This window comes from Triturus cristatus, chromosome 12 (genome assembly GCF_964204655.1).
Source record: "Triturus cristatus chromosome 12, aTriCri1.1, whole genome shotgun sequence".
Taxonomy (NCBI): domain Eukaryota; kingdom Metazoa; phylum Chordata; class Amphibia; order Caudata; family Salamandridae; genus Triturus; species Triturus cristatus.
In genome coordinates this window covers 163,666,907-163,691,627 of record NC_140595.1, presented here as the reverse complement: position 1 = coordinate 163,691,627, position 24,721 = coordinate 163,666,907, and the positions used below count along the sequence as shown (strand labels likewise).

Here is a 24,721-nt window from a genome sequence, read left to right as displayed (position 1 = left end):
TGGTCGGGTCTCCCTATCACAAAGCATTTGAGGGGGGACTGTATTGTGATTAATTGTAAACAGCCAAACCTGGCCCACCATTTGATCCAAAATGCTAACAGGCAGCATTTCTTTTTTTCTTGGCAGATTTTTATAGCGTGAACTCGGCCCAAAGGTATTGGAGCTCTTTACACGAGCACCAGTTACGTTACACAAGGACAGATTCATTTTTTTGGGTAGGCACGAGGAGATTAAGTGATTTGTCTAGAATCACAGGCTGTGGAGTCGACCCAAGGCTCGAACCTTGGTTTCCCAGCACCAAAGTCGGCAGTCGAGCCATGAAACCACATCCTCTTGAGATGAGGGTATTAACATTCTTCCACTAGGTTTCTCATATAGGCGTCTACAACCAAAGTTGCAGGAAAGGCATCACAGACTCCCTACTTTAGTTTTGGAGACTTAGAGGCCATCTGTTTCTCTCTCCTACAGATTCCTCCCTTTGTCAGATCTAGACTGTAATGACCGACGCCCAGAGCATTCATCCTACAGTTCCAGTGCGGTTGAGTTACTCACGGTCTGCTCCCCCTTCAGAACAGTGGTGCTTAAACCGGACCCTATTTTAAGGCTCATGTGTTGGAACACTGCTGGAATCAGGGACAAACTGTGTGATCGTAAGTGGCTTGACCTCATCATCCCATTTGATATAGTCATGCTACAAGAAACCTGGGCCAGTGAGACTAGTAGATGTGACTGTTTTGAGAGCTTTACCATCCCAGCCATCGCTTCATTAGTCAGAGAGCCCGGGGTGGTCTAGCTACCAACACTTGTATCTCTAAGCTCTTTTAGATCATCCTGGTCCCCTCCAAATATAATGGGATTCAGATCTAGTGGATCGTTTTATTCAACAAGTTAATTTTTGTTGTTGTTAATTTTTATAATTCTGTTTATGACCCAGGATGTCAGATTGAGATCTTATTTCAGGTACTGTCGATCATGAAGTCTAGGTCCTTCACTTTTCTTAATTGTTTCAACATGATATTCGGAGGGAATTTCAACGCCAAATTGGGTTCGAAACCATAGTAGCTGACCCTTTTGAATTAGGGACTCTTCAACTTATGCTAAACCATCTGACCTTAGGGGGAGGAAGTTGCATAAAGCCCTGTGTCATGCTGGTCTTTCCAACATAATAGTTATGGTGGAGACCCTTATAATCAACTACCTACCTTTGTAGGCTGGGACTGAGGGTATACTATTGATTCTGTTTTTATATCTAGGCATATGGAACAATTAACTCATTTGGGCGGTCCTTGAAAACAGTGATCATAGCCCCATTGAGGTTGTCTTCAGTTTACCTGATAGCTGTTGTCAACTTGCATCTACTGGTATAATTGGTTTGACCCCAAAAGACAACGTCCTTAGGTTTAAATAGTGAGGAACTTCTGTTCCTACTCTGATAAAGTCCCTAATTGACCTTTCTTTATCTTCAAATGTTAATAGAGCCAGCAGTTTGTTTCGCTGTTGGGGGCTTTTTGAAAAGTGCTTTACACTGGCGTAAAATAATGAGTTCTTAAGATATGTTGACTTTTAATCTAACAGTCTTAGTGAATGTTATGAAATGTAAAAGTCTTTTATATTTATGTATAATATTTATGTACATTATTTAAATGTATCTTCCTTGGGCTGCTATGAATGTTCAATGGGTCTTTTTCTTTTATGAGGGATATTTTAAACCCTATTTTGAACTGAACAGTATGAATCTTTATCCCGTTTTATTGCCTAGACATACTTATATATCTCATAATATTATATATTTATTTTATGTAGATATGTATGTCTACTGTGTTATTTTTTTTCTTTTTATGAGGGACAGTTTGTTTTATTTGTATTGCTTTTATTTTTGTTGTATTGCTCTTTTATGATTACCTATGATCGAATAAAGATGTTTCATTCATTCGTTCATGATAAATAGTAGTCTCTGTCCCATCTCCAAACCTGGGAACATTTGGGCATGTTGCCTTCATAGTTTTGGCTAAGGTCGCTCCGTGCCTTGAGCCATAGAAGTCATAGTGTAATTCTTCACCCTAAAATTTCCACTAACAAAAAAAATGTGAATGTTATATTCATCCACTGAGTTTTAGATGGCAGAAATAGACTGATGTTTGGATATATTTGGCCCCAATATGGAGTCTTGGCACTCCAGATGTAGCTATTTCGATCTAAGAAATGCCGGGTGGAGTGCTAATATTCTAATCTGAATTCCCCCCCCACCCATGAATGGCAATAAACCATGGGAATTGGTGTTTCTGCATGGTTTCCTACATAGTTTTCCTGCATTATGATTGGTTTTTCCCAAGTATCTCCTACAGATTTTTCCTGGTGAAATGTTCATGGTAAACAACATTGACTATGGTGTTTCCCTCCTTTCTCGTAATCCGATTTGGATGGTAACTCTTTAATGCAGATGGATTAGTGTTTCCCGACAACTCTGAATAGAGACCAACTTTAGAAACATGCATTACCTTTGGAAGATTTTCTCTGCACAGCTATAAGAGCATTGTTTTTTAATCACATTGAAATGACCATGGGCATCACCCTGATTAAATTGTCTCTCTAAGATCCTGACAAAAACCATCCAGGAGAGTCTCATCTTCAAAATCCTACAAAATGCTGCAAATTAAGAATGTTAAGAACAGGACCACCATGATATACATTGACAGTAAGGTAGGAGGAGGTCTGTGATATAGCATATTACAAGGTTTCTAAATGATTTGAATTGAATCAATAATCCAGAGGCCTTTTTGTGTATTGTGCAGAATCAAATATGGTCATAATACCAGCATAATGCTGGATGTGCCCAGATGAAACAACATTTTGACTGATTGGATTGTAGCTTTTGGGAAAAGTCTGGTTGTATTCCGCTCGTGCTCTATTGCCAACATAGTAAGCAAGCCATCAGGCACTGCAGTGCCAAAGTGCACGTTCATGTAGAATGCCCAGTCCAAATCTACCAGATTAAGGGCCCGATAATGAGTTTGGCAGTGTTACGGGACTGACAACTCCACCTTGCTGAAGGCATTCCCGCCCGCCGTATTATGATGTTGTGGCTGGCAACATCAGACAGCACTCCATGACATGCGTGTTTGCGGTATACTGCCGAGCAGATTATAATGTTGCAGATGGACTGGGGGTCTCTTGGCAGTGGTGTCCTTGTGGCGGGGGACCGGTGCGGGACACATTCAGCAATTCACAATATATAGTTCCATATGTTTCAATGCAGGTGTGTGACATGTACAATATGCATGATACATGTTGCAAAATATATTGTACAAGCACTTTTTCATTGCTGGAGTCTGGATCATATGTGCCCAGTCCAGTGAATTTGAGCAAGGGGACTTACCTGGATTTCAGCGATGGCGGGGTAATTTTCTTCGTGGTCAAATTGTTGCTAAGAAGGAGGAACCTGAATGTAGGATCCCATGTTGAAGACTGATGAAAAAAGAAGGATGTGGGTGAGTTGGCACCCCATTTTCTTTGTTTCTGCCTACTCGAAGCTGACCATCTCCCTGCCACAGTCGGCTCGATGGAAAACCACTTCGTATTTCGGACTGCGGAATTGTTGTCTGTACTGCCCTCTGGTAGCTGCTTTCCCCATGCCGCTGTTGAGGCGGTTGGTAAATGGCTGGTGGTGGAGGCTGGACTCCAGTGGTCTTTCATTCTGCAAACTGCCAACATCGTAATACTGTGGGCAGACCGCCAACTAGGCAGCGAGGTTTCCGACACCATTTCTACGTGGATTCCTTACTGCCAAACTCATAATCAGGCCCTAAGGCATACACAAATAATGTCTGGATACTTTACCTAGCTCCCAAAGTAGTCAATAGATATGCCACAAAATTCCACATATAAATGCGGATTGCTTGATGCCTGTTTCGTTTGTCTTGCCACCTACTCCAACACTGAATGCCTTCAAGTTGCATTGTGGAGTCACTTTGCGGGTTCCCTTGGTGAAAACATTGTTGCCAGCTTCACTTATTGCTCTTCCCACCCAGAAATATTTCTATCCATTTGTGGGGGGAGGGATCCACGCTCACTACTCGTTCTCTACATTGGTTCCTTCTTATTTGAAAATTTTGTTTCAACATACTCGGGTGAGACATTTTGCATACAGAATTTTACAATAATTTCAATAGAATTTTCTTTAGAGTTATTTTGTCTTATTTATTTTTTATTGTGATGTTTGGTCATGTTAGCATTTGCATATTTCTTATTCCAGGTTTCACTACATGTTTTTACCAGCCAACGCATTTGTCGTCTTTAGTTGTGGCTGCTCATGGAGCATTCTTAAGACTTAGGGGCAGATTTATGTTTCCTGGCGCATCCCTGCAAATCAGCAAGGATGCGCCAGGAATGATGCGTCACGCAAGTTTACCCTTGCGCCACACATGATGCGCCGCATTTACAATGCGGCGCATCATGGCGCAGGAATAAACAGATGCGTGACGCATCCGATGGCGTAAGGTTGGCGCAGTGCTTCAGTTGCGTCGCAAGCGCGACGCAACTCCAGCACTGTTCCAACCTACCCTATCCCTAACATGGTGCGTCAAGCCTTACGCCTGCTTCAAGCAGGCGCAGGGTTTTGGCGCATCAGCGTTGGGAAAGTGACTCAGTCAAATCTTATAGATTTGACTGAGTCACTTTTCAGGGGCGTTCCTGCGATGGAACGCCCCCCCCTCTGTCGACACGCCCACGTGAAACCTGACGCAGGTTTAACGTGGCGCAGGGCTTTACATCGTGACGCATCTCCATAGATGCGTCACGATGTAAATATGGCGCAACGTGGCGCAGGGTTTACACCGCCGCTGCGTCACAAAAGTGACGCAACGGCGGCGTAAAAGTGGCGCATCTCCAATATAGATCTGCCCCTTACTGTTTTGCCAGGAGATACACTAATTGCTAATGCACTGTAGGTTTGCGTTGCTGTTCTTGTTCTCTAATGTAATCATGGCTGGTATATAGGTCTACTACAGAGACAAGGATCCCGATAGGCATGCACCTTCTACCTCTCAATGATATTCTGCCCTTGACTTGTGCTAACTCTTGACATTCTGTAGTTTGGCAGCAGGTTGGTCACTAGCCTTCATGTAATTCATCTCCATGTGTGACATTTCACTTACATTCCACATCTACAAGTCGACCGCTTGACTCAGGTCGGCTCCCCAAAACTTGAATGCTATCTGCCAGCCAAAGCAGAAGGGCCGGATTCACATAGGAAAATTTATATGAGTAGATTTACACACATTTGAATCCACTTATATACCTAGGTGTAACTAACCACTTTTTTCTATTTATCTCCACTGAGGAGATAGAGCTCCCAAGACTACATTTATGGATGTAAAGTTACTATTAGTAAGTTGTCACCTGTTGATGGAGATCTCAGAAACTGTATCGATCTCCCTATGGGAGAGTTTAGGAAAATGTTATTGAGTTTTTGTTTAAAAAAAATATTTTAAAATATTCTATTGTAAATATAAATGTAACAATAATATTTAAAAAATGATATTAAACTTGAACTAATAAAAGGTTACAGCACATAAAATCTTTAAATTAATTGTGAATTATTTAATGAAATACATATAAATGTATTCATATAATTTTTAAATATTCATTTGTAAACACTACTAGTGTAAAAAAATTCCAACTAACAGTAACTGTTTACATTTTGTTAAATGTGTTGTAAACTCGGTTAGGAGTTCGTATGTAATTGATTTAAATACTTGTATATGTTTTAGGATAAGTTAAAACATTTAATTTAATTTTTGCACTTTTATAATTACGCATATTAATACATTTCAAAATGTAGTTTGTGAATCAGGCCCAGGAAATGTCAAAGGTCCCTCTCACCGGTTTCAAGGCTCCTCCCTCTCCATTTCTTCTCTATAATTGTACTCTAACCAGACCGACCGAAGTTCAATAAAGCCCTGGAGGTGCCCCTAGGCCGGTTTACACATATCTAGCCCCTCACTGACATCTGTTGTGGTCTCTTTCCTCTGCTCAGACCCCTTCCTTAATCTGAAGAAACCTCATGGCAGAATGAGCACACATAAAAGATGCTGAAAACATAAAGGAATAAAGAAGTCTTTTTTTCTCCTTACAGCTTCACCACTGCAAAGAAAGAGTCCTACGCGCACCCTTTCAGCCAGATCTCCTCCGAGTCCTGCGATGAGACCTGGAACTTCTTTAAAACCTGCACCCAACACAAGTGAGTGTGGACTGTGCAGGGTGATGATACCTCAGCAACCCTGGGTTGAATGGCTATGCAGGCTACCAGTATGCACATCACTAATCCACTACCAATGAGAATGGTGAACAGTTCATTCAGAAAGATGGCCTTTGTAGAATCAAGCATAGAGAACAATAATTGGGAAAGCCAGTTGGTTTGAAGTCTGTACTACAGCTTTTGACATTACCAATGCCTGTTTATGTACTGTGAAGCGAAGACAGATAAAAGCATCTAAAAAGTAGAGGGTAGAGACAACATGGGCTGCTTTCTTTTCCAAAGATTCCCTTTTTCAGATGCTTTGGTGAGCACCCACTCCGTAGGCCTATCAGGCACTCACAGAATGTAATATCAGAATGGACGTGGAAGGACAAACCTAAAGACGCAATAGTAAATTTTGACACCAATATACACCTGTGTACTGATCCAAGATGTTATTGGCTTTGCCACAAGCCAATGGTGAAGGCTCCAACGCAAGTCAGGGGCTAAAAGAGGCTCAGCCACAGCCCCATAAGCTAAGAATTCCATATGTGTGCGTTAAATGACTCAAGAGATAGACATGTCAAACCAAAGAAGAGAGTCACCCCCTCAGTTGTCATGTCTTGGGCAGGAGCCAGTATCCCTCGATCAGTCACATTGACATAGACAGCAGCTCTTCTGCTATCTGTGTCCATGTGCCCGTCAAGCTGCTGGGTTATTATGTAGGAGCTGAGGTACAAAGTATGAACCGGTGATGGAGACCAGAGGAAGCCTCATGCCAGTGTTGGATTCCCAATTAGTCGCATACAGTCTATGTATGTGTATGTCAAGGGGTAGCCTCCTACCGCAGGTCATAAGTAGGTACAGTAGGTAAGCAGGGAAGGATTTCTTGCACTCTGTTGATGGGGTGAGTCATTCTATTGTGTTTCTCAGAAGTCTTTTGCAGTAGTGGAGGCGAAGAGATGCTGGAAATGATTTTGAGCTAAAGATGCTGTTACTTGTAATCCAAGTCACGTTGACGGTTGGTTCTGGTTCCCACGCTTTCCTCCTCTTCCTCAGGATCGTCTATAAGACCGCGTACCGTCAGGGGGTGAAGCTGGATTACAGGAAGAGGTTCCGCTGCTGCCAAGGCTATTACGAGAGCGTAGATGTTTGTGTCCGTAAGTCTGTCTTCCATAAGCCTCATTGTTGTTTTGAGTTTGACTTTACTTTGTATAAACAACATCTGCATCAACATCTGCTTTTACTATCACACAATCAGCCCAGGATAAATGTTCCCCAGATCTCCTTTCCTATTTATGCTAACTATTCATAGATAGGTGAATATGCCAATACACTGGAAGACATAAGTACGCAAAACAGGAGCTATCATATGAATGTATGAACAAATGAGGAACTGCCTAGTGTGTGAATGCATGTGGGTGGGTTGCAGCATCTGTGCAACATGGTTCTTATTCTCAACAACATTTACCACTTCCAACACAGTTGACCATAACATGATTCTGATGTCAATGTCACAACTGTGTGCCCCCATATGACTTTTGGATATTATGTAGGTACAAATATGTATTGCATCAACAAAAAAATTATTTACAATACTTTATGAAATTAATATTCAAAATGGTAGACTATTATATCAATGTTCAATATCATAATACATGCTTAATCAAACGTCATCATCATTTTACCTTATTGACGTCAGCGGGTCAGGACTCAGAAATCAAACACACAAAAGTTAGTTGTGGCTGCATAAAAAATAAATAATTTTGTACTATATTACCAATCACAATTGCATATTACCTTATGATAATCAGTCAGCTACTCTCCTAATGTAAAATAGTCATATATCTAACGGTGCTTTAATCAGCACCCAATGTTCTGGTCTCTTGAATGATTCACCTCCTATGTTGAGGGCTCAGGTGTTCTGTTTTTTCTTTTAACTCTGGAGTGCCCTCATGGGACTGGTTGTGGGTCCCTTGCACTCCTCCCTCTACACCCACACCCTTGGAAAGGTTAGAACTTCCTGCAACTTCTTGCTACACTTATCACTGAGGCCACACTACTCTTTCCTGCTTCCCAGAACTCAACCCCTTATTTCTTCAGCTGCAGGTCACCAAAGTCCATCTGTCCTCTACAATGCGATAGCCCAAAACCGCCTCAACTATCCTTTCCCCCTTGCTCCATACTCCTCTCGCCATCTGCCAAGAATCTCAGAATCCAGTCAGATAACCAACTTGCTGTCATGCTAGCACACTCATGCCTGTTACCACCTTCTCAACATTTATGAAATCTGTCCCCAGTTCACCCTCCCCTCGGGTGAAACCTTGAAAAATGGCCTAATTCTGAGCAAACCAGGTTATTATTTCTGCTGACTCCACACTGTATCGCATGATGCTCCTTTCGCCCCTACACAAATAGTCCTTTCGTCTCTGAACAAAAGGGTTTTTTAGACTGTGGCAAAGGCCCGAGAGCCTGACAGTCCAGCAAAGGCCATGACTGCAGAACCCTTGGTGCAGGGCCGGCGCTGGGCATGGGCAGTGTAGGCAGCTGCCCAGGGTCCCGTAGTCAGCCCTCCAACTTGGGGACCACACCAATGCGACATAGTCAGACCACGGCATGAAAGGTGCCACCTTGCACGTACGCCACCTTAGGAGGCCCCCCTCCCCTGGCCTCACTGCTATGGTGTAGCAAGAGGAACCCGAAAGGAGGGGGCCCCCTGTCCCAGTTGCAAGAATACATATTCCTCAGGTTTGTCCTGCAATTAGGCCTCCTCCCCTCACCCACGCAGCGCCACAGCGGAAGGACTATTGCCCAACTCTTTAGCTCCCTGGCAGTATTAACCCTCTCTGGAGATAAGCAACCCTCACACCTTCAGCCCATGATGAGCTGTTAAGAGATGCTTGTAGGTGACTGAGAAGGAGAAGCTGCAGCTTCAGGGGCAGGGGCATCTATTCAGATGCAAACAGCCCTGATTTTGTCAGGTCTATGCAATTTAAAGGGGCCTCGTGCATTCTCTATCTGCCCAGGGCGCACAAAATACTAGAACCGGCCCTGCCTTGGTGGAGGAGTGCCCGCCATATCTAGAGATCCCTGCCTGCCTGGTAGGACTCTCTTTGCCTTCCGTGTATCTTTTGGTGAGGCAGATGCACTGCAGGCAGAGCAGGATGCCAAGGGGGCGCCATGATTCCCACACATCATCGCTAGGATTCCTGTACTTACTTTGAAGCACTCTGTCGCCGGAGTGCTGCCATCTCCATCCTCATCCCAAATTGGTCTCTAGCAACACCTACTGCTTAGCAAGCATTTTTGACCTGCACCTCCTATAGCACTACAGGGTTGGGTGCACTAAATCACTTATGGACCACCATGGACATTATTATGTAATCTGCTAAACATCCATTCTCACCCTATATCATTGCGTCGCCACAGTTCACTTCCATAATCAGTAGACCTGCTATTTATAGATCTATGCATTGGTATTTAAATAGTAGAAGCCTATATGGGATACAAGGGAGTTGTATATATGGGGAGAGACCGAATATGATTCAAGATCCTTATGTACATTTTATATGCATTCAATTACATACTTTTTTCTTAAAACTGCAATTGGTCTGGTAAATGTAAACATTCTATTGTCAGCTGGAAAATCATGTTTTTTCTCTTCTTGTGCTCCCCTTGATTCTCCACACCCAAATTCTCTCTAGTCTCTACTTCTTCATTTGTCTATTAGCAGTCCCTTAGCAAAGCAAGCGCTGTGCGCTACATGGGCAGAGCCCAGTGGTCCTCCCACGGGTCCGCATAGGGGTTTCTAGTCTTGGAAAGGGGTTAAGATGAAAAGATCTGGAACCACAGTATCCTTAATCAGAAATTCTGAATTCCCTGCTTCCCACACACAATCTTTTTGTATGGTTCGGTGGCAGTCGTTGACATAGTCTGGGGAGAAGGTGGCCTTGCCAATCCGTTAGGCACCTCCCAAGGGATGCTTAGAGGGTGACACCGGGGTAGGGGTAGAAGGTAAAGGTGACCAGCCAGCACTATAAGGTTGGACTGATTCTTGAGCTTCGCAGAAATGTACAGTAGCGTGCACTCGGACAAACCTGCTATGTGCCGCAAGGCAGGGTCAACCCACCAAGCGCTAAGCCGCAGATTTACTGAAGCTTTGAGATTAGGTCATACTAGGTGTCAGACTGTGGCACAAGCTGCGGTGATGCATCAACGTTAATATGCGAAAGCTATTTTATACTGAATGTTGACCTCCGCACTGTGCCCAAATCCTTTGCACCATCCTTATTGAAAAGTATGCAAAGGGGGTGGGGCATGACTTGGCGGGCCAAGCAAAAAGTTAGGTTTGGGCGCAGAGCCAGAGCTACTTAAATTATTGTGACCAGCTTTGCCCCACTTTACACCAACTAAAGCCAGATGCAAGGAAGTGGCCAAGCAGTGTATCACCTGATATACCTGCCTGTAACATGGTAGCTGTACCCTACACTGCTTCACATGTATGACCACTTTGTGTTGACTAGACCTAGGACCTTGTACTGGAGACACTGCAGGCTCAACATTGTGCCGAAGTGCAAGGCTTAGCATCATGCAGAGCAGTCATGTGGTGCCATTGATAGGCAACTCCTACTAAATCTGGTGCTGCACCATTAATTACATTTTGCGCAGATCAGCGTTGCACTTTATGATGTAGTGCTCCACTGCACTGAGGACATTGAATCGGGGACTGAGATGTAATGCCAGTGACTTATACGTTCTACACATGTACAAGTACCACAACAAAACATAATCTGACATGCATGGGACTTGCATGACGAAACTAGATTAACGGCTTCAGACCCGATTAACGGCTTCAGACCCACTTGTTTAGCAGTGCAGAGTCATTCATGATGGACGCTGACTATATCTTGGTAACAGAGGCTACATCTTGGCGATTCAGCTATAGGATTACTTCCTGACAGAATGGGGCCATTACAGTACTGTCAAGTGGGTTGTGTGATGGAACTATGCATGCGTTTATCAAGTGTGCCGGTTCCACGCAGTCTCAACTATGCAACTCTTAACCATGAATATGCCTTTACTACACATGCCTTTACAACGGATTATGTATTGTTAAGGCATGTATGGTAAAGACTTATCTGTGGTTAAGACTTGAGAGGTAAGTCTTAACCCCAGGACCCCTGCCCCCGCCCTGAGTCCTAAAACTACTCTCTCCCTCCTGAAAATCCCCCCTGAGCCCTAGAAACGTCCCTTCCCCAGTCCTAAAAACTACCCCGCTCGCCCCTAAGCACTAGAAACTACCCCGAGCCCTAAAAATGACCCGCCCTTCCCTAATCCCTAAAACTACCCTGACTCCACTGACCTCTAAAAACGACCAGCCCTCCCCTAACCCTAAAAACTACCCTGACCCCCCCTTGAGTCCCAAAAACTACCCTGCTCCCCAAAGCCCTAAAAATTATTAGGATCCCTGCCCACTGACCTGAGCCCTAAAACGGCCCCCAAGCCCCCTCCCTGACACTTAAATCGACCCCCCCTAGCCCTGAAAACTACCCCCGCCCTGTAAACTACCCCCCTAACCCTGAAAACGACCCTGGCTCCCCGCCCAGTGCCATTTACCTCACTGTGTAGTGTCCTCTCCCGGTCCTTCCTGCTGCTTGGCTCCTTCCTGCTTCCGCCAGCCAGCAGTTAGTAGCTAGATTGCGCACTACAATAACCACCCATATGCGTGGTTAAGGCATATGCATGGTTAAGGCAAGCATGGTAGCGCTTGCGTAGTCGGAACCGAGTGGCTGAGGCCGCGGTGTTTGGACTGTTTCCCTGCCAAGTGGCCCACAGAAATACCCCCAACCAACCCATTATTCTTTTCTTCTTTAAAAAAAAAAAAACAATGTATTCTGGGACATGTAGTTTCACGTTTAACATTGTATGTATGTATATTTTAAAACATCCCAACATGCAGTGTGCTGTGGACTATCCAGCCAGCGCCGGCTGTAGGTACACACATGACGAGGGCTCTTTGCAGCTGCCACTTCTTTATAGGCTTATTGGGCTGGGGCAGAAATTAACCGATGTGCCGCGCCACCAGACAGCAGACTAGGAGGAGCTAGCTGTTCGTGTACACAAACCTTGAGTAATTTTGACTTTGAACAAAGGCTTCCAGAAATAGACAGTACTTTGCAATGTTTTTTGCAGTTGTTTACTTCTTATAAATAGCTACTAAACGTCTCTGTGTTTCTCTACCCAGCACTTTCCCGCTGTTCTCCTGATACCTATCCCTTCATTTACTGCGCCTGCCACACTTCCTGATTTTCTGTAGTTTCCTGATTCCTGGCATTCTTTTCTTTCGCGTTTCTCTGGACCCTTGATTCATTGATGCCCATTCTGTCCTTTTCTCTTGTTCTCTCTTTATGTTGTGCCCAATATTCCTCCGCCGTTTCGCCTCTCTCCGCCTGCCCGCCCAGCCCGCTGCACCCAGGAGTGTGTTCACGGCAGATGCGTGGCTCCGGACAAGTGCCAGTGTGAAGCCGGTTGGAGCGGAGCGGACTGCTCCAGCGGTGAGTATTCATTGCTGCAGAAATGTTGTCGCTCAAGGCGCTTCTGATGATGCAGAAATGTAGCCCAGGCCTATCTGGAAATCTGTTCAAATGGGGGAATCACCATGCGGGCACCATGTACCACGAACATGCCAAAACCAACTACTCCACAACACAAAGAATACACAACCACATAACAGAAAAAAACATAAAAGAGCACAAAAAAAAAACAACAACAAGGAAGCACAAAGCACAACTTAACACAGTCACTTGTTTTATTATGTTCTGTTTGTGTCTTATTGTATCTTTTGGGATGCTGTTGTGTTTGTGTGTTGTACTGATGGTCTTGCACGAATCTAGCATTTTGTGGCATGCTGCATTGGTAAGCTGTGTTGTGTTTTTTCTGCTCTGGTGTTTTGTTGAGTTGTGTGAAAATGTTTTGCTGGGTGGCGTTGGTATGTTGTATTGTTGTGTTGTGTTGAGGTATCGAATTTTGTTATTGTGTTTATGTGTTTGGGTAGTGTTGTATTTGTGTGTTGCATGTTATTGGCCCTCGTCTTCAGCTTGGGCCACTGATTCTGGTCTTTAGCGGCCCCTGTGGCTATCTTCAGACTGCTATAAGCCCATATTACTAAGTGCTAAACAGGGTTCATTTTAGATTGCTCTATCTATTCAAATGGCCATTAACAGTAGAATTAGACACATCGACCTACATAAGTGCAATACTTTGCATTTAACATGCATTTGCAATATATGATTTTCCTGGGTATCATAAGCACAGGACCCCACATATTCTGCTTGTCTTTATTGTCTGTGGTTCTCATCACACACATTTCCTCTTCCTTTGTCTGATAATGCAAACGCCTTGGGGTCTAGGCTTACCTTCTGGATAACTCGTGAAGTGGCGGGGAAGGGTGCTTCTGTGGTTCATAATGACTTAGGGAGAGCTGTGGCTGGGTGCATCAGGGCTTCCATTGAATTTGATTCCTGCCCACAGCCATGGCGTAAGGACCAAAATAAATTACCGATTGTCCGCGCATTTGAAGCAGGCTGCTATGGCAAGGGGCTGCAAAGTACAGGCGGACAGTGGGGCAAAGTAGGACTCTGTCCCAATCCCCTTGCGAGCGGCCACTTGCTCCGGTCCCACTGCAGCTTCAGCCCCGCTTTCCCTTACAACCGAAGGCCTGCAGTTCACTGGGAGCTTGAATGAGCATAGAAGGAGGCAAGACCTGGCAGCACTGGTTGGTAGGACTGCCATGGGAAACACCCCAGTGCTCAGGCTCGTAGAAAGTGCTGTGGTGCTGTGCTTTTAGGTCTGGCTTGACAGCAAATCTACCTGCAGGCCCTCTTGTTAACAATTCTTTGAAATATACATGGAGTGGACCTAGGCTGCACCCAGAGTAGCACTCCCCTCTCACCTCATGCTATTGCCTATCTGGCATGTCATTCCATCTCCCGCAGGGTGCTTGCTTTGCAAAGCGTAAAGGACTATTTTACATCACAGCGGTACACTGGAATTTACACATTAAATTTGTCATCTCGTAGATGCAGTTAATTCTGAAAGTCACCATATGTTTCTCTGGTGTTTGTCAGTGTAGCAAGCTCTTCATTGTTTTAATCAGAACTTAAAATGTTAGCCGGACCTAGTGACTTTGCCAGTGCCTGTTTATATTAGGACATTCAGAGGAGGACCATCATATTGGGCCGGTGCTGTCGAGGGCTCTCGCTAAACCCACATCTCACCAATAATGTCAAAGCCTCATCCTTCGCTCGCCAGGCGGAATGATGTATCCTTAAAACATACCAGTGACTGGTTTATTTACAAAGGCTTAAAATGAATTACATAAACATAAGCCCACAATATTACAATCTTGGTCCATTCAGTTATAGACACGCAGAATAGATGTAGAGCTGCAGAGGGGGATTCGTCTGATTTTCAGAGATGACAAAGTCCAATAGCTGCACATGCCGGCACCCCCATTCTCTACAGGAGAGTTAGTAAAAAGCACTGTAGGTTTCAGCAGAATTTTTTAAAGTTCCCACACAGTAATTCGGTGATTTATTTATTATTAGAAACCAATGAAACTCTGACTTTCCTCCTGAAAGAGTGAAATGGCATTGGAATAGCAGTAGTCTATTACATTTGGCAATCACTCTCAATGGTCCATTACTTGCCCTTTCTTCGAAGCGGCCAATTTGACCTACTGTTCCTTCACGCAAATCCCTAATGTTATGGTGACCATTATGTCAATCTCATTACTTCAACCTATCGTGACGGCAACTCACTACATTTCACCCTAAAATTTAAAATATTCTGTAGCCCACAGTGCACACATCTACACTATCCCTAAACCTAACCATAATCCTAACAAATGCTACAAGTTTAATTGTATTACTATTAATCAAATAACATGAAGTGTAATAAAACTGAACAATACGCATGCCAAGATAGTTATACTATTCATTAAATAAACACATTTAATGGAATTAAAACGAAACCTATGCCTAACCTCATCCCTACCAAATAGTAAACCCTTAATTGTAAAATTATTCAAATTAAATGTAATTATATTAAATAAACAGGGGTTGTATACCATAACAATTGTGAAGCTAATAATCTAATCAACATTAATCTACTTCATTTAAGATAGTTCAAGTTAAATTACATACATTTCTCCTTTACCCAACCCTAATAAATTCTAAATCCATAATTAAATTAGCAATAATTAAACTAAATGAGAGTAAATTAAAATGAAATAGGACCTCCTAACTTTAAACATGTTAAATATTTAATTATAAAAATAGTAATTAAAGGAAAGGAATTTAAATAAACAAAAATAATAAAATAACATTTTAATTATTGATATGTTACATTAAATACATGTATTAGACTTAAGGAATTTAGACAACTCTAACCCTAATTTAAAGTAATTTTGTCGTTAATGTTAAATCACTCTTTTACTTACCTTTGAAGTGAAAGTAATTGCATGATTTAGACATGCACTCACAGTAATAGCATGAGTCAAAAAGATAGCAGAAAAGTAAAGGTAATTCAAAGTAATAATGTTGTACAATATACTCTCTTTCATTCAAGTATGTTCTTATGTGATTTTTTTCTCCACCCCGTTTTTGTACTTATGATTTGGTTCTATTATTAGATCCTTATGGGTCAGTGAAGTATTAGCCCAGACTTCTCGTTAGATGAAAAAATATGCGTGTAGGGCTAAATGGGAGTGGCATTTCAGACACTCCTAATACTTCTAACATTGCACACATACAGCGGGCGCACCCCACGCATGCTAAAGGTAAATCAAAGGCAAGCCAATGTGCACCCATCCACACCCAGCAGCGACATAATCAAAGATTCACTTAGAAAAATAAAAAATTTAATGAAACAACCACTAAATTAAATAGACGTATTATGCCATGTTCTTAATTTGCACTTGGCACCCAGTGAACTGCAGACGCATTGGAGTGCCAGCCTCTGCGATGTTAGGTTTACTATTAAGTACAAACACAATGTAAATGCCGCAGTAACTAACAATGAACTGGATTTACTATTTCTTACCAAAACCTGGCCAGTGCCAGTCTGTGGACCTAGGTTTGAAGGTCTTGTCCCACTTGAATCCAAAATACTAAAACCAGATTACCAGGAAAGAAAAAGAAGTAATGTTGCTGTAATTTATAAAAATACATTACACATATCAAATGTTCACATCCCCCACTTTAAGGAGCAGAAACACTTTTTAGGTCTCACCTACCAGACAGCACAAGCTGCTTAGTTGCAAAAGACCTATGGTGAACTTGCAATAGAATTAAAGACCACCTATTGCACACCATTGGCTGGCTTTATTGTCAATCTAAAATGCTTGCTTCCCAGTGGATGGTTTGCTTTCCTGTTCTTGTGTTTGTTCCTTCCCTGGACCATAGTCTCATTATGATCCTTTTGGTTGACTGACTTGCATCCTTCCACTGCTGATTTTTCCTTTTAATTCAGTACGACAAGAGAGAACGGAATGATTATGTTTTCTACTTCCCTCTCTAATGTGCTGCTCCCGATTCAGACACCTATCTACCCTGCTTTGGGTTGCTCTCCAATTTATCTCTAAGAGCTCAGAAACGGAGGTCTTTTTGCTATAGAATTGCTGAACCGCAGACTTTAAGGGTTGGTTTGCTATGTCTCCTGCAATCCACATTTTACATGAAAGCACACAAAGGCTTTTGAGGCACTGGAGAAAGAGTCATTAGATGCACTCACTCAGTAGGTGCCTGTGGCAGAAGGTGTAATTAGCATGACACTTCTCCTGTAGCCCACAAATCTACTCCCTGAGCTACTACAGAGGACAAACTGGATGAATCCTGTGGAAACTAAACTAAGCCTTGGCAAGCATTTCTCTTTACGTTCTGACACTCCCTTATTCTTTTTTCAAATCTGTTCAGAGTTTCCTGAGTGTAAAATATTTGAAAAATATATTATACCGTTTATAAAGATTGAAGGCAATGAGCTCAAGGTACGCTTTTAAATTACCTTAAGATATATGTTTAATTTTTTTCCAGTGTTTTGAAATGTTTTTATTTAATGTTTTTAAAAATAACAGTTTACAGACAAATATGGCAGAGCTGACAGTTTAGCACTCGCATTATGAAGGCAAGACCTATTCACTAGGCCAATGCTTGTCCCTTCTGTGACTAAAGTGGTTGTGATGGTTCAGCTACAAGCTGAGTTAAGTATTTAAGGTTTGTGATCTCACGTAATGTTTTAAGTTGTGTGTTATTATGGTAGTCAGCCCAAATGATAAAATCACAGAAGACAGCTATTCAGAATCCGAATATCTTTATTTGGGTGCAAAGAGCTGTTTGCGCTTTGGACCACATGGCATCATGTAAGATTTAGTAAAATTGCTTTGTAGGTCCAAAGCATAGAGTCTACAAAGGTATGCACCAGCAGACACATTTCTTTTGGCGTTCATTCCATCCGCACTGCGTCGCCTGCATATAAAAGTGAGGGAAGCAGCATGCCTTTGATTTTAGAGACACCTGGGGTAATGGTGGTTAAAAAAGGGTGGAGCTCATTAATATATATAATGAATAAAACGTGTGCCAGCACACACACTTACCTCACTCCATGGGAAATGTCTATGTCATATAACACCTCTCCATGAGTGCTAATTCTGATCCTGGCTTTCATGCCCTTGTGCAAATATGCCAAAAAAGTGTACAAGTGCTAAATTCATCCCTCGGGAGAGAAGAATTTGCCATTAACTTCGAGTGGTTGACACAGTCAAATTCTGAGGTTAGGTCCATGAATGCCAAAAATAGGGGTGTTTGTTTGGCAACGTCCTATGACCAGGTTCAAATTTAGACTCTCCTTGATCATCCCTACATGCTTTCTGAACCCATACTGCCAGGGATATAAAATGGACTCATCCTGAATCCACTCCTTGATCCTATTATATAGGACCCTCCATAGAACTTTAATCGGTGTGTCAATTAATGGATTAGGCCTATAACAACCTGGTTGGGACCATTCACTTTTTTAAAATATGGGCACAGTAGATGTTGTCCAAGAATTAAGTACCAGGGTGGGGGCAAGATTATTGAAAAGATTCATTAGTAATGGGGCCCAGAACTCAGGGCTACATTTTATCAGGTCGATTGGGACACCGTCCTGACCAGGGGCCTTGCCGCGGACACTCTGATTAATGGCATCCTCAACTTCACACAGCGTTACCTAGATGCCTGTCTGGTTGTTAATATCCAGTCGAAAATCAGTGTCTGAGGGTGTAGCAACATATATTTCTGAAAAATGGGCCTCCCAGATCTCACTAGCAATGTGGCAGCTAATTGGATTCATAGATTGGTTTATTCTTCTCATTTCCAAGACAGCAGACCAGAAGGCTTTGTTGTCCTTCACAGATGCCAATCATAATAGTGAATCCCATTGCTTCACTATTACTTCCCTCCAGCGTTTAGAGGTGACCTCTTTGTATTGCTTACGTAGAGTAGTCACACTGAGGAGGCCCTGGGTTTTTCAGCAAGAGCCCAATACAGTGAGCAGTTTGCCACAGAGCAATCATGCTTAAACCACCTTGTTTTGTTGTGCATGGGTCAGAAGGGTTTTAAAAGGTTTTGAAATATATTTATATAAAGGTTATTAAAAGCTCCAACCACCTGATGTTTGACATCCTCTTCCGCTAGACAGGTCCCCAAGTTCTCCTAAATTATTCATTTGAAACATATTGCTGGTTCTTTCAAGTCTCCATACCAATCTAAGATTGTCTGTTGATGACTGGAGATGGCTAGCTCCACTATCCACCCTGAATTTCGCTTTTGGTGCTGTTAAGTGGGCTACTTTGATGGGGTTATGAACCCCAACATTTCAAGGAATTACTGTTCCATAACAAAATATATCTTTCAGGTTGAATGTGATAAAAAATGTAATCTAATGTTGAGGGACTTCCCCTGAAACTATAAGTAGGCAGAGCGGAATCGATTGTGCCTGCCACCTCCATTACAATATTTACGTTGAGAGAAGCAAGATAAGTCATCAGCTCCTGGTTTTTAGGGTCTATGCTCTCAGAAGGGCAGGTGTCATCACGGGGTAAATTGAGTTGCGGAAAAAGTCTCATGTTAAATTCTCCCACCAAACAGAGATCGGCTGAATGTCCCTTATTGGTAACTCTGTTTAACAACAGATTGATATAGTCAAATAAAGCTGGAAATTTAGTATTAGGGATATTAATAAAATCTTTATTATAAAAGTTCACTAAATACAGACTCGGGTCCCTCGTGAACCGTCCCAACTGGTAACTATTATTATAGTTCTCCATAGCCCGGGCACAACCACTGGTGACTACGTTTACAGAGACAGCTAAGCCTCCTGGAGTACAAGCAGATCGTGAGGGCATAGCCGGCACACTATGGCACTGGAAACCATCAATCTCTATAGGCTGAGTGTCCCAGGTTTCCTGGAGCATAACAATGTCATAACTCCTTATAACGGATTGCCATTCAGTTAGGCAGATCTAGGGGTGAAGTCCTGCCACATTCCAACTTAGTGTTCTCAACAAGGCAGCTCGTAAGTCTGAGGTTACACCAGAGGGAGGAGGGACACTGGATCGAAGCGGGGACACTGTGTTATACGATACTGTTTCCATGTGGATAAACTCTTTGCCTCCCAGTCATCCTGCATCAGCTAGGTCACTCAAGGCTGTTAACCTATTTGAACATACCAGTGGGGACCTATAATTTGGGAGAACACATAAATGGGGAGGGACTGGTGTTGGTTTGTAAAGATACCCTAACGGGAGTGGGGTGATCATGAACACAGCAAAGTGGCTATCCTCCTTCATCCTCAATATGTTTCTTACACATGATGGATTCCGAAAATGTATCACAATACAGTCCCCATCAATGTTTTTGCTTGACCATCCCACCATTGCCTAGTGCATCCAGTTTAAACCAGCGTGCATACTTCAGAAATGCTACTATGCAGGAAGCTCCATTTTGTAGCTAATAAAAATTGCACAAATGTTCGCTATCCCGTCCTCTGGGATCTATGCACGAGCTCCAATTTGAAGTCTCTAAGTACAGGTATGATGAAATAGGGAGGCAAAGCTTCCTCCATATCTAGCCCCAAACTCTGGAACATGCTCCCGGCGTCTTTGCACTCAGAACTCAACCTCCTGAGATTCAGCAAACGAATCATGACCTGGCTGTTTAGCTCTGATTCTAACTAGCATCTCTTTGTGTCTTGCATACTCCTTTCAGCGCCTAGAGACTCATACTTGAGTGTTGGTGAGCCACACAATTGGAGGCAGATAAATAAACAAACAACTAGCTAACTAAATAAATAAAATTGCTATTTCTCCAATGACCTCATGAATGAATAAATAGTGTACACTCATTACTGATGGTATGATCTTCCCAAAGAAAGGACAGAGGAAGGGAAAGAGAGGCTACAGGAGGTACATGAAAATGTCAAGCAAGAGCCAAGAATGCTAGGCAACATTAGTATGTAAGAATGCAAGTTAGCACCAAGGACAAATTACAGTGGGAATAGTAAAAAGTGTTGAGGTGCCATTTCTCTGAGTTCAAGTGTTCTATAAGGCAATTTGGCAGGGCCTGACGGGCTGGTCTGACAGGCCAGTGTGTGAGCCCGTTTTTTGGCTGTTTGTGGGCCTGTTTTAGGGTCTCCTACACTTTTGTACTGTCGGTGTATCTTATATAAAACAAACATTGCCTGTAGCAAGCTCAAATTCATGCGATCTTCCATACCCAGCAAAACACTTATGCAGCGTCTTTACAAGTTCAAAACTGCCCCAATTGGCAAACATGGGGCACTCTTTAGCTATCTAATTCATTAATGGGGCCACTTTTACTTTGGTGCCTGGATCTGTTTTCTGTACCAGTCCTACCTTGTAGTTGTTTGAACACTGACACACCAATCATGGCCACTTGAGATCACCTATCTCATACACACACATTACTTGGTTTGTGAGTGAAGATGATTATGGCTAGAATGCCGAAAGACAGGAGAGCACTTAAAAGAGGTGTCCTTTTAAAGTTGGCAGCCACCAGCAGATGAGAAAGAATACTTTTCAATGACCTCAGCTTACTTAGCTTCCATTTTGTATGCCTGCCCCATTCATTTTGTTTAAATGTTTAAGCTTGCTTGAACGATGTGTGATGCGGCTGCATGGGAGGGGTGTGGATTTCAGAGAAATGTTTGTGTTCTACTAAGTTCTTGAGAATGACCCACATGTACGTGAAATGCAGGACTTAGTTTCACTCACGAGCCCTTCTCTTTAGATGCTGTCGGGATGTCTAGTTTTTGCCCGCAATGTCTAGGTTCGAGGTGCATCAGTTTTTTTAATGCCGACCTATGCAACCAAGAATGTATAAAATACTTTTCTGTTGTGCAACGTGAGCAGAGTTACTGAGGACTCCTAGCTCAAGCTCAAATATCCACAATTGTGCCTTGAACTTGTGCACGTTCCTTTCGTTAGTAAATTATTCTTTTATAGAGAGGGCAGCTGAGAAGCTTTGACCTACCCAGCCATCATAAGGGCTACAAAATCCTGCTACAAAATTAATTTATATAAGGGATAAAGTACCCCTTGTCATACATTATAAGGCTATTGCAAGTCACCAAATAGTTCCATAACTATATAGAGGAACGAGGTTGAAGGCTGAGTTCTTTATAAGATTACTCTGAGGTGACTTGCAATATCCTTATCATGTACACCAGGGGATACTTTACCCCATATAATACATGGCCACACCATCACCTTTCCAACAAACCACTTAATACCTTAGTGGCTCTTTCATATGAAAGAGAAAGCATGTTTGCAAACATGAAAGATAAAAATAAAACCACTAGTACTAAATTAAACACACCAAGAACCAGTTAGATATTTGTTGTAAACAAGTATTCCAAACATTTCAATACAAATCACTTGGAAAAAAAACTTCAATAGCTCGGAACGTGTGGATACATAAAGGAAGATTCTAGCATTTCTCTAACTATCTAAGGAGTGCAAAAAACATAAACATGTTCTCTCTGCTAGAGCAGCAGAAACAAAAGTAAGGCTCTTTTGTTGCTTTAAACAGATGCTTCAGTTATGCTCTAAGACCTGACCTGCCTTTCACCTCGGCTGCTAGCTCTGGAAGCTAGCTCAGAATCGACTGTAATAACTTATAATAATCGTGTTCTGACCACTTTTCATTATAATAGGCAGCTAGGTGCATCACAAGTCGCCGATTATAAAGACATTTTAGACAGGCTTTTGTACAGGGATTACAGAATCCCATGTATTATATAATAAGGAAAAAGCATGCCTGCTCTGTTCATTAATGATGAAGCTAACACGGCTCCCCACAAGGTGGCTAAATACCGCGCTTTCTCTTGAGTATTTTTCAGTTTATGATTTGAAAAGCAGAGTTGGGGTCACAGCATTGTTTTGACCTGGGACTCACAAAAGCTTCTGGCAAGTCTCCTGTAAGAATCTTTTGATGTCACCCACTAGAAATGAATTATACATGACCTTGCACTACAGAGAAAATGAAGGGGTGAATGAGGTCACAGCGACTAAGGAAGGAGACTATGATGTCACTGCATGAGGGATTACGATAAGGCATCAGGGAAAGAGGAAAAAGTGGCTGTCATAGCAATAAAATAAATTGTAATTAATGAGGACTTTCATAGTGACTTTCTTAATTAGAATTGTGCAGAAAATACATATTTTAACTTAATGCACTCTAGACACCTGTGTGTTTAAGGTATTTACTGAAAGCTGCTTGAGAGCACTCATGCGTCTTGTCCTCCACAGTGTTATATGGAAACCCGGTATTTGTAAAGTGTAAACTAATCACCCATAAGGGTCTCAAGACGCTGGGGGCCGTCGGTAAGATTAAGCGAGCTATTGCCCAAAGTCACATGGTGCTGGGCTGAGCTGCCACCGGAGCCGGGGATCGAACCATGAGCCCCGTGCTCTGGAGTCAGCTGCCCTGGCCGCTGCGCCACACCTATGGTGAAAAGAACCATGGACTCAACAGCACTCAAACCTTGTAAATCCACAGCTGGAACACCACACGCCACTTCCTGTCCCTTAAGATTAAACAGGAAGCAGAGATAAGAAGAAGGACATATTATTGGATGGCAGGATAGGGGCACCTTGGTGGTAAACAAGTACCCCAAGACTAGAGGAACTAGAAGAGGTAAAGAAAGAAAGAAGAAACTAGCACAGCCCCTTTTTCTGTGTTATCTGTTCCTGAGCTTCCCATCAGTGCCTGACACTGTCTCGGGTGCTTAGAGAGGAGTTCAGTCTCCATTTTCCATTCTGAAGATACTGTCATCTGGGCACTTAATTTTGTATCAGTTTTGGGTCTAATTTGTGAAAAATAATTTAGGAGGAAGGGGACTGTATTTGCGTGATGTGCCTGTGTATGCATGGGCTGAGCGGGCATGCTGCTGAATGTGGAGTGGATGCTGTGAGAATGTGATGGCGCACAGCATGTTGTTGTCTGGATGCTGGGTGCATTCTGGGAGCTGTTTACAGTCGAAAGGAGAATGGAGCCCTAACAGGACCTGCCAGGCTGTGGTTGTAACCTGAAGGCCTAACATGAAATAATGGACTTACCTCTACCTGGCACCAGACACTTGTGTGTAGACCATGCCCCCATCTACAACAGAAAGCAAAAAAGAGAAATTACACATTGCTACTGACAGAGAATGTTTTACGCATGCACAGGTTGAGATTAAAGTGAGATAAAAAAACATAGAAGGGAGGGAGAAAGAACGGGGAAGATGAGAAAGAGAGAAAAAGAAGAGAGAGTGAAAGTGAGAGGAAATAGCTTGGAGGAAACGTGTGACTTACATAGCGAGGACACGGCCCGAGGTCAGAAGGCATGAGTGTTGACATTTCTTCACAGAATCAAAAGCACTGCGGACCGTGGGAATGTTGTGAGGAAAATACGCGTATTATTATCATGACCCGTAGAACAGGCGCCCTGGCAGGCCAGCACCATGTAACCCTATCAATATGCCTAGAAAGAATTCACAACATGCATTGCATTGACACATGGCGGCCCAGGCAGACCCCGTAACCCATATATGGTCAGGGACTGTCCAATCCCAGGCTGTGACTTACGCAAAGGTACCAGCGATGAGAATCATGCACTTCCTGCATGGCTGAGGTTCCTCGTCTCTGATTGGATGGGTGGCCTCGAGGGCTCGTGTTCCCACGCGCTGCAGATTCCCCTGGGAGCAACAGTTTTAGCCAGGCTGATGTCACAGCATAACAAACTAGAGCGTCATTGCTGGTGTGGGGCCTCGTGTAACTGCGCCAATTTATCAGGTCTTTAAGGCCCTGGGTAGAGAGAAATAGTGCAAAAGAGAATGGACTGACCTTAGTAGCCTATGGGTAGAAAGTTAACTAAAGGAGTGGTTGAA

At 42.9% G+C, this 24,721-nt stretch overlaps 1 protein-coding gene across 2 annotated transcripts in view; it reads left to right on the top strand.

Annotated features, from left to right (window-relative positions):
• The window catches only part of PEAR1 (platelet endothelial aggregation receptor 1), a 311,694-nt gene that overhangs the window by 170,846 nt on the left and 116,127 nt on the right, over nt 1–24,721 (top strand). For both annotated transcript variants that reach the window (XM_085639753.1, XM_085639752.1), the window contains exons 3-5: nt 6,134–6,238; nt 7,295–7,395; nt 12,697–12,789. In XM_085639753.1, coding sequence (XP_085495879.1) covers nt 6,134–6,238; nt 7,295–7,395; nt 12,697–12,789 — 299 coding nt within the window. The remainder of the gene's footprint in view (nt 1–6,133; nt 6,239–7,294; nt 7,396–12,696; nt 12,790–24,721) is intronic.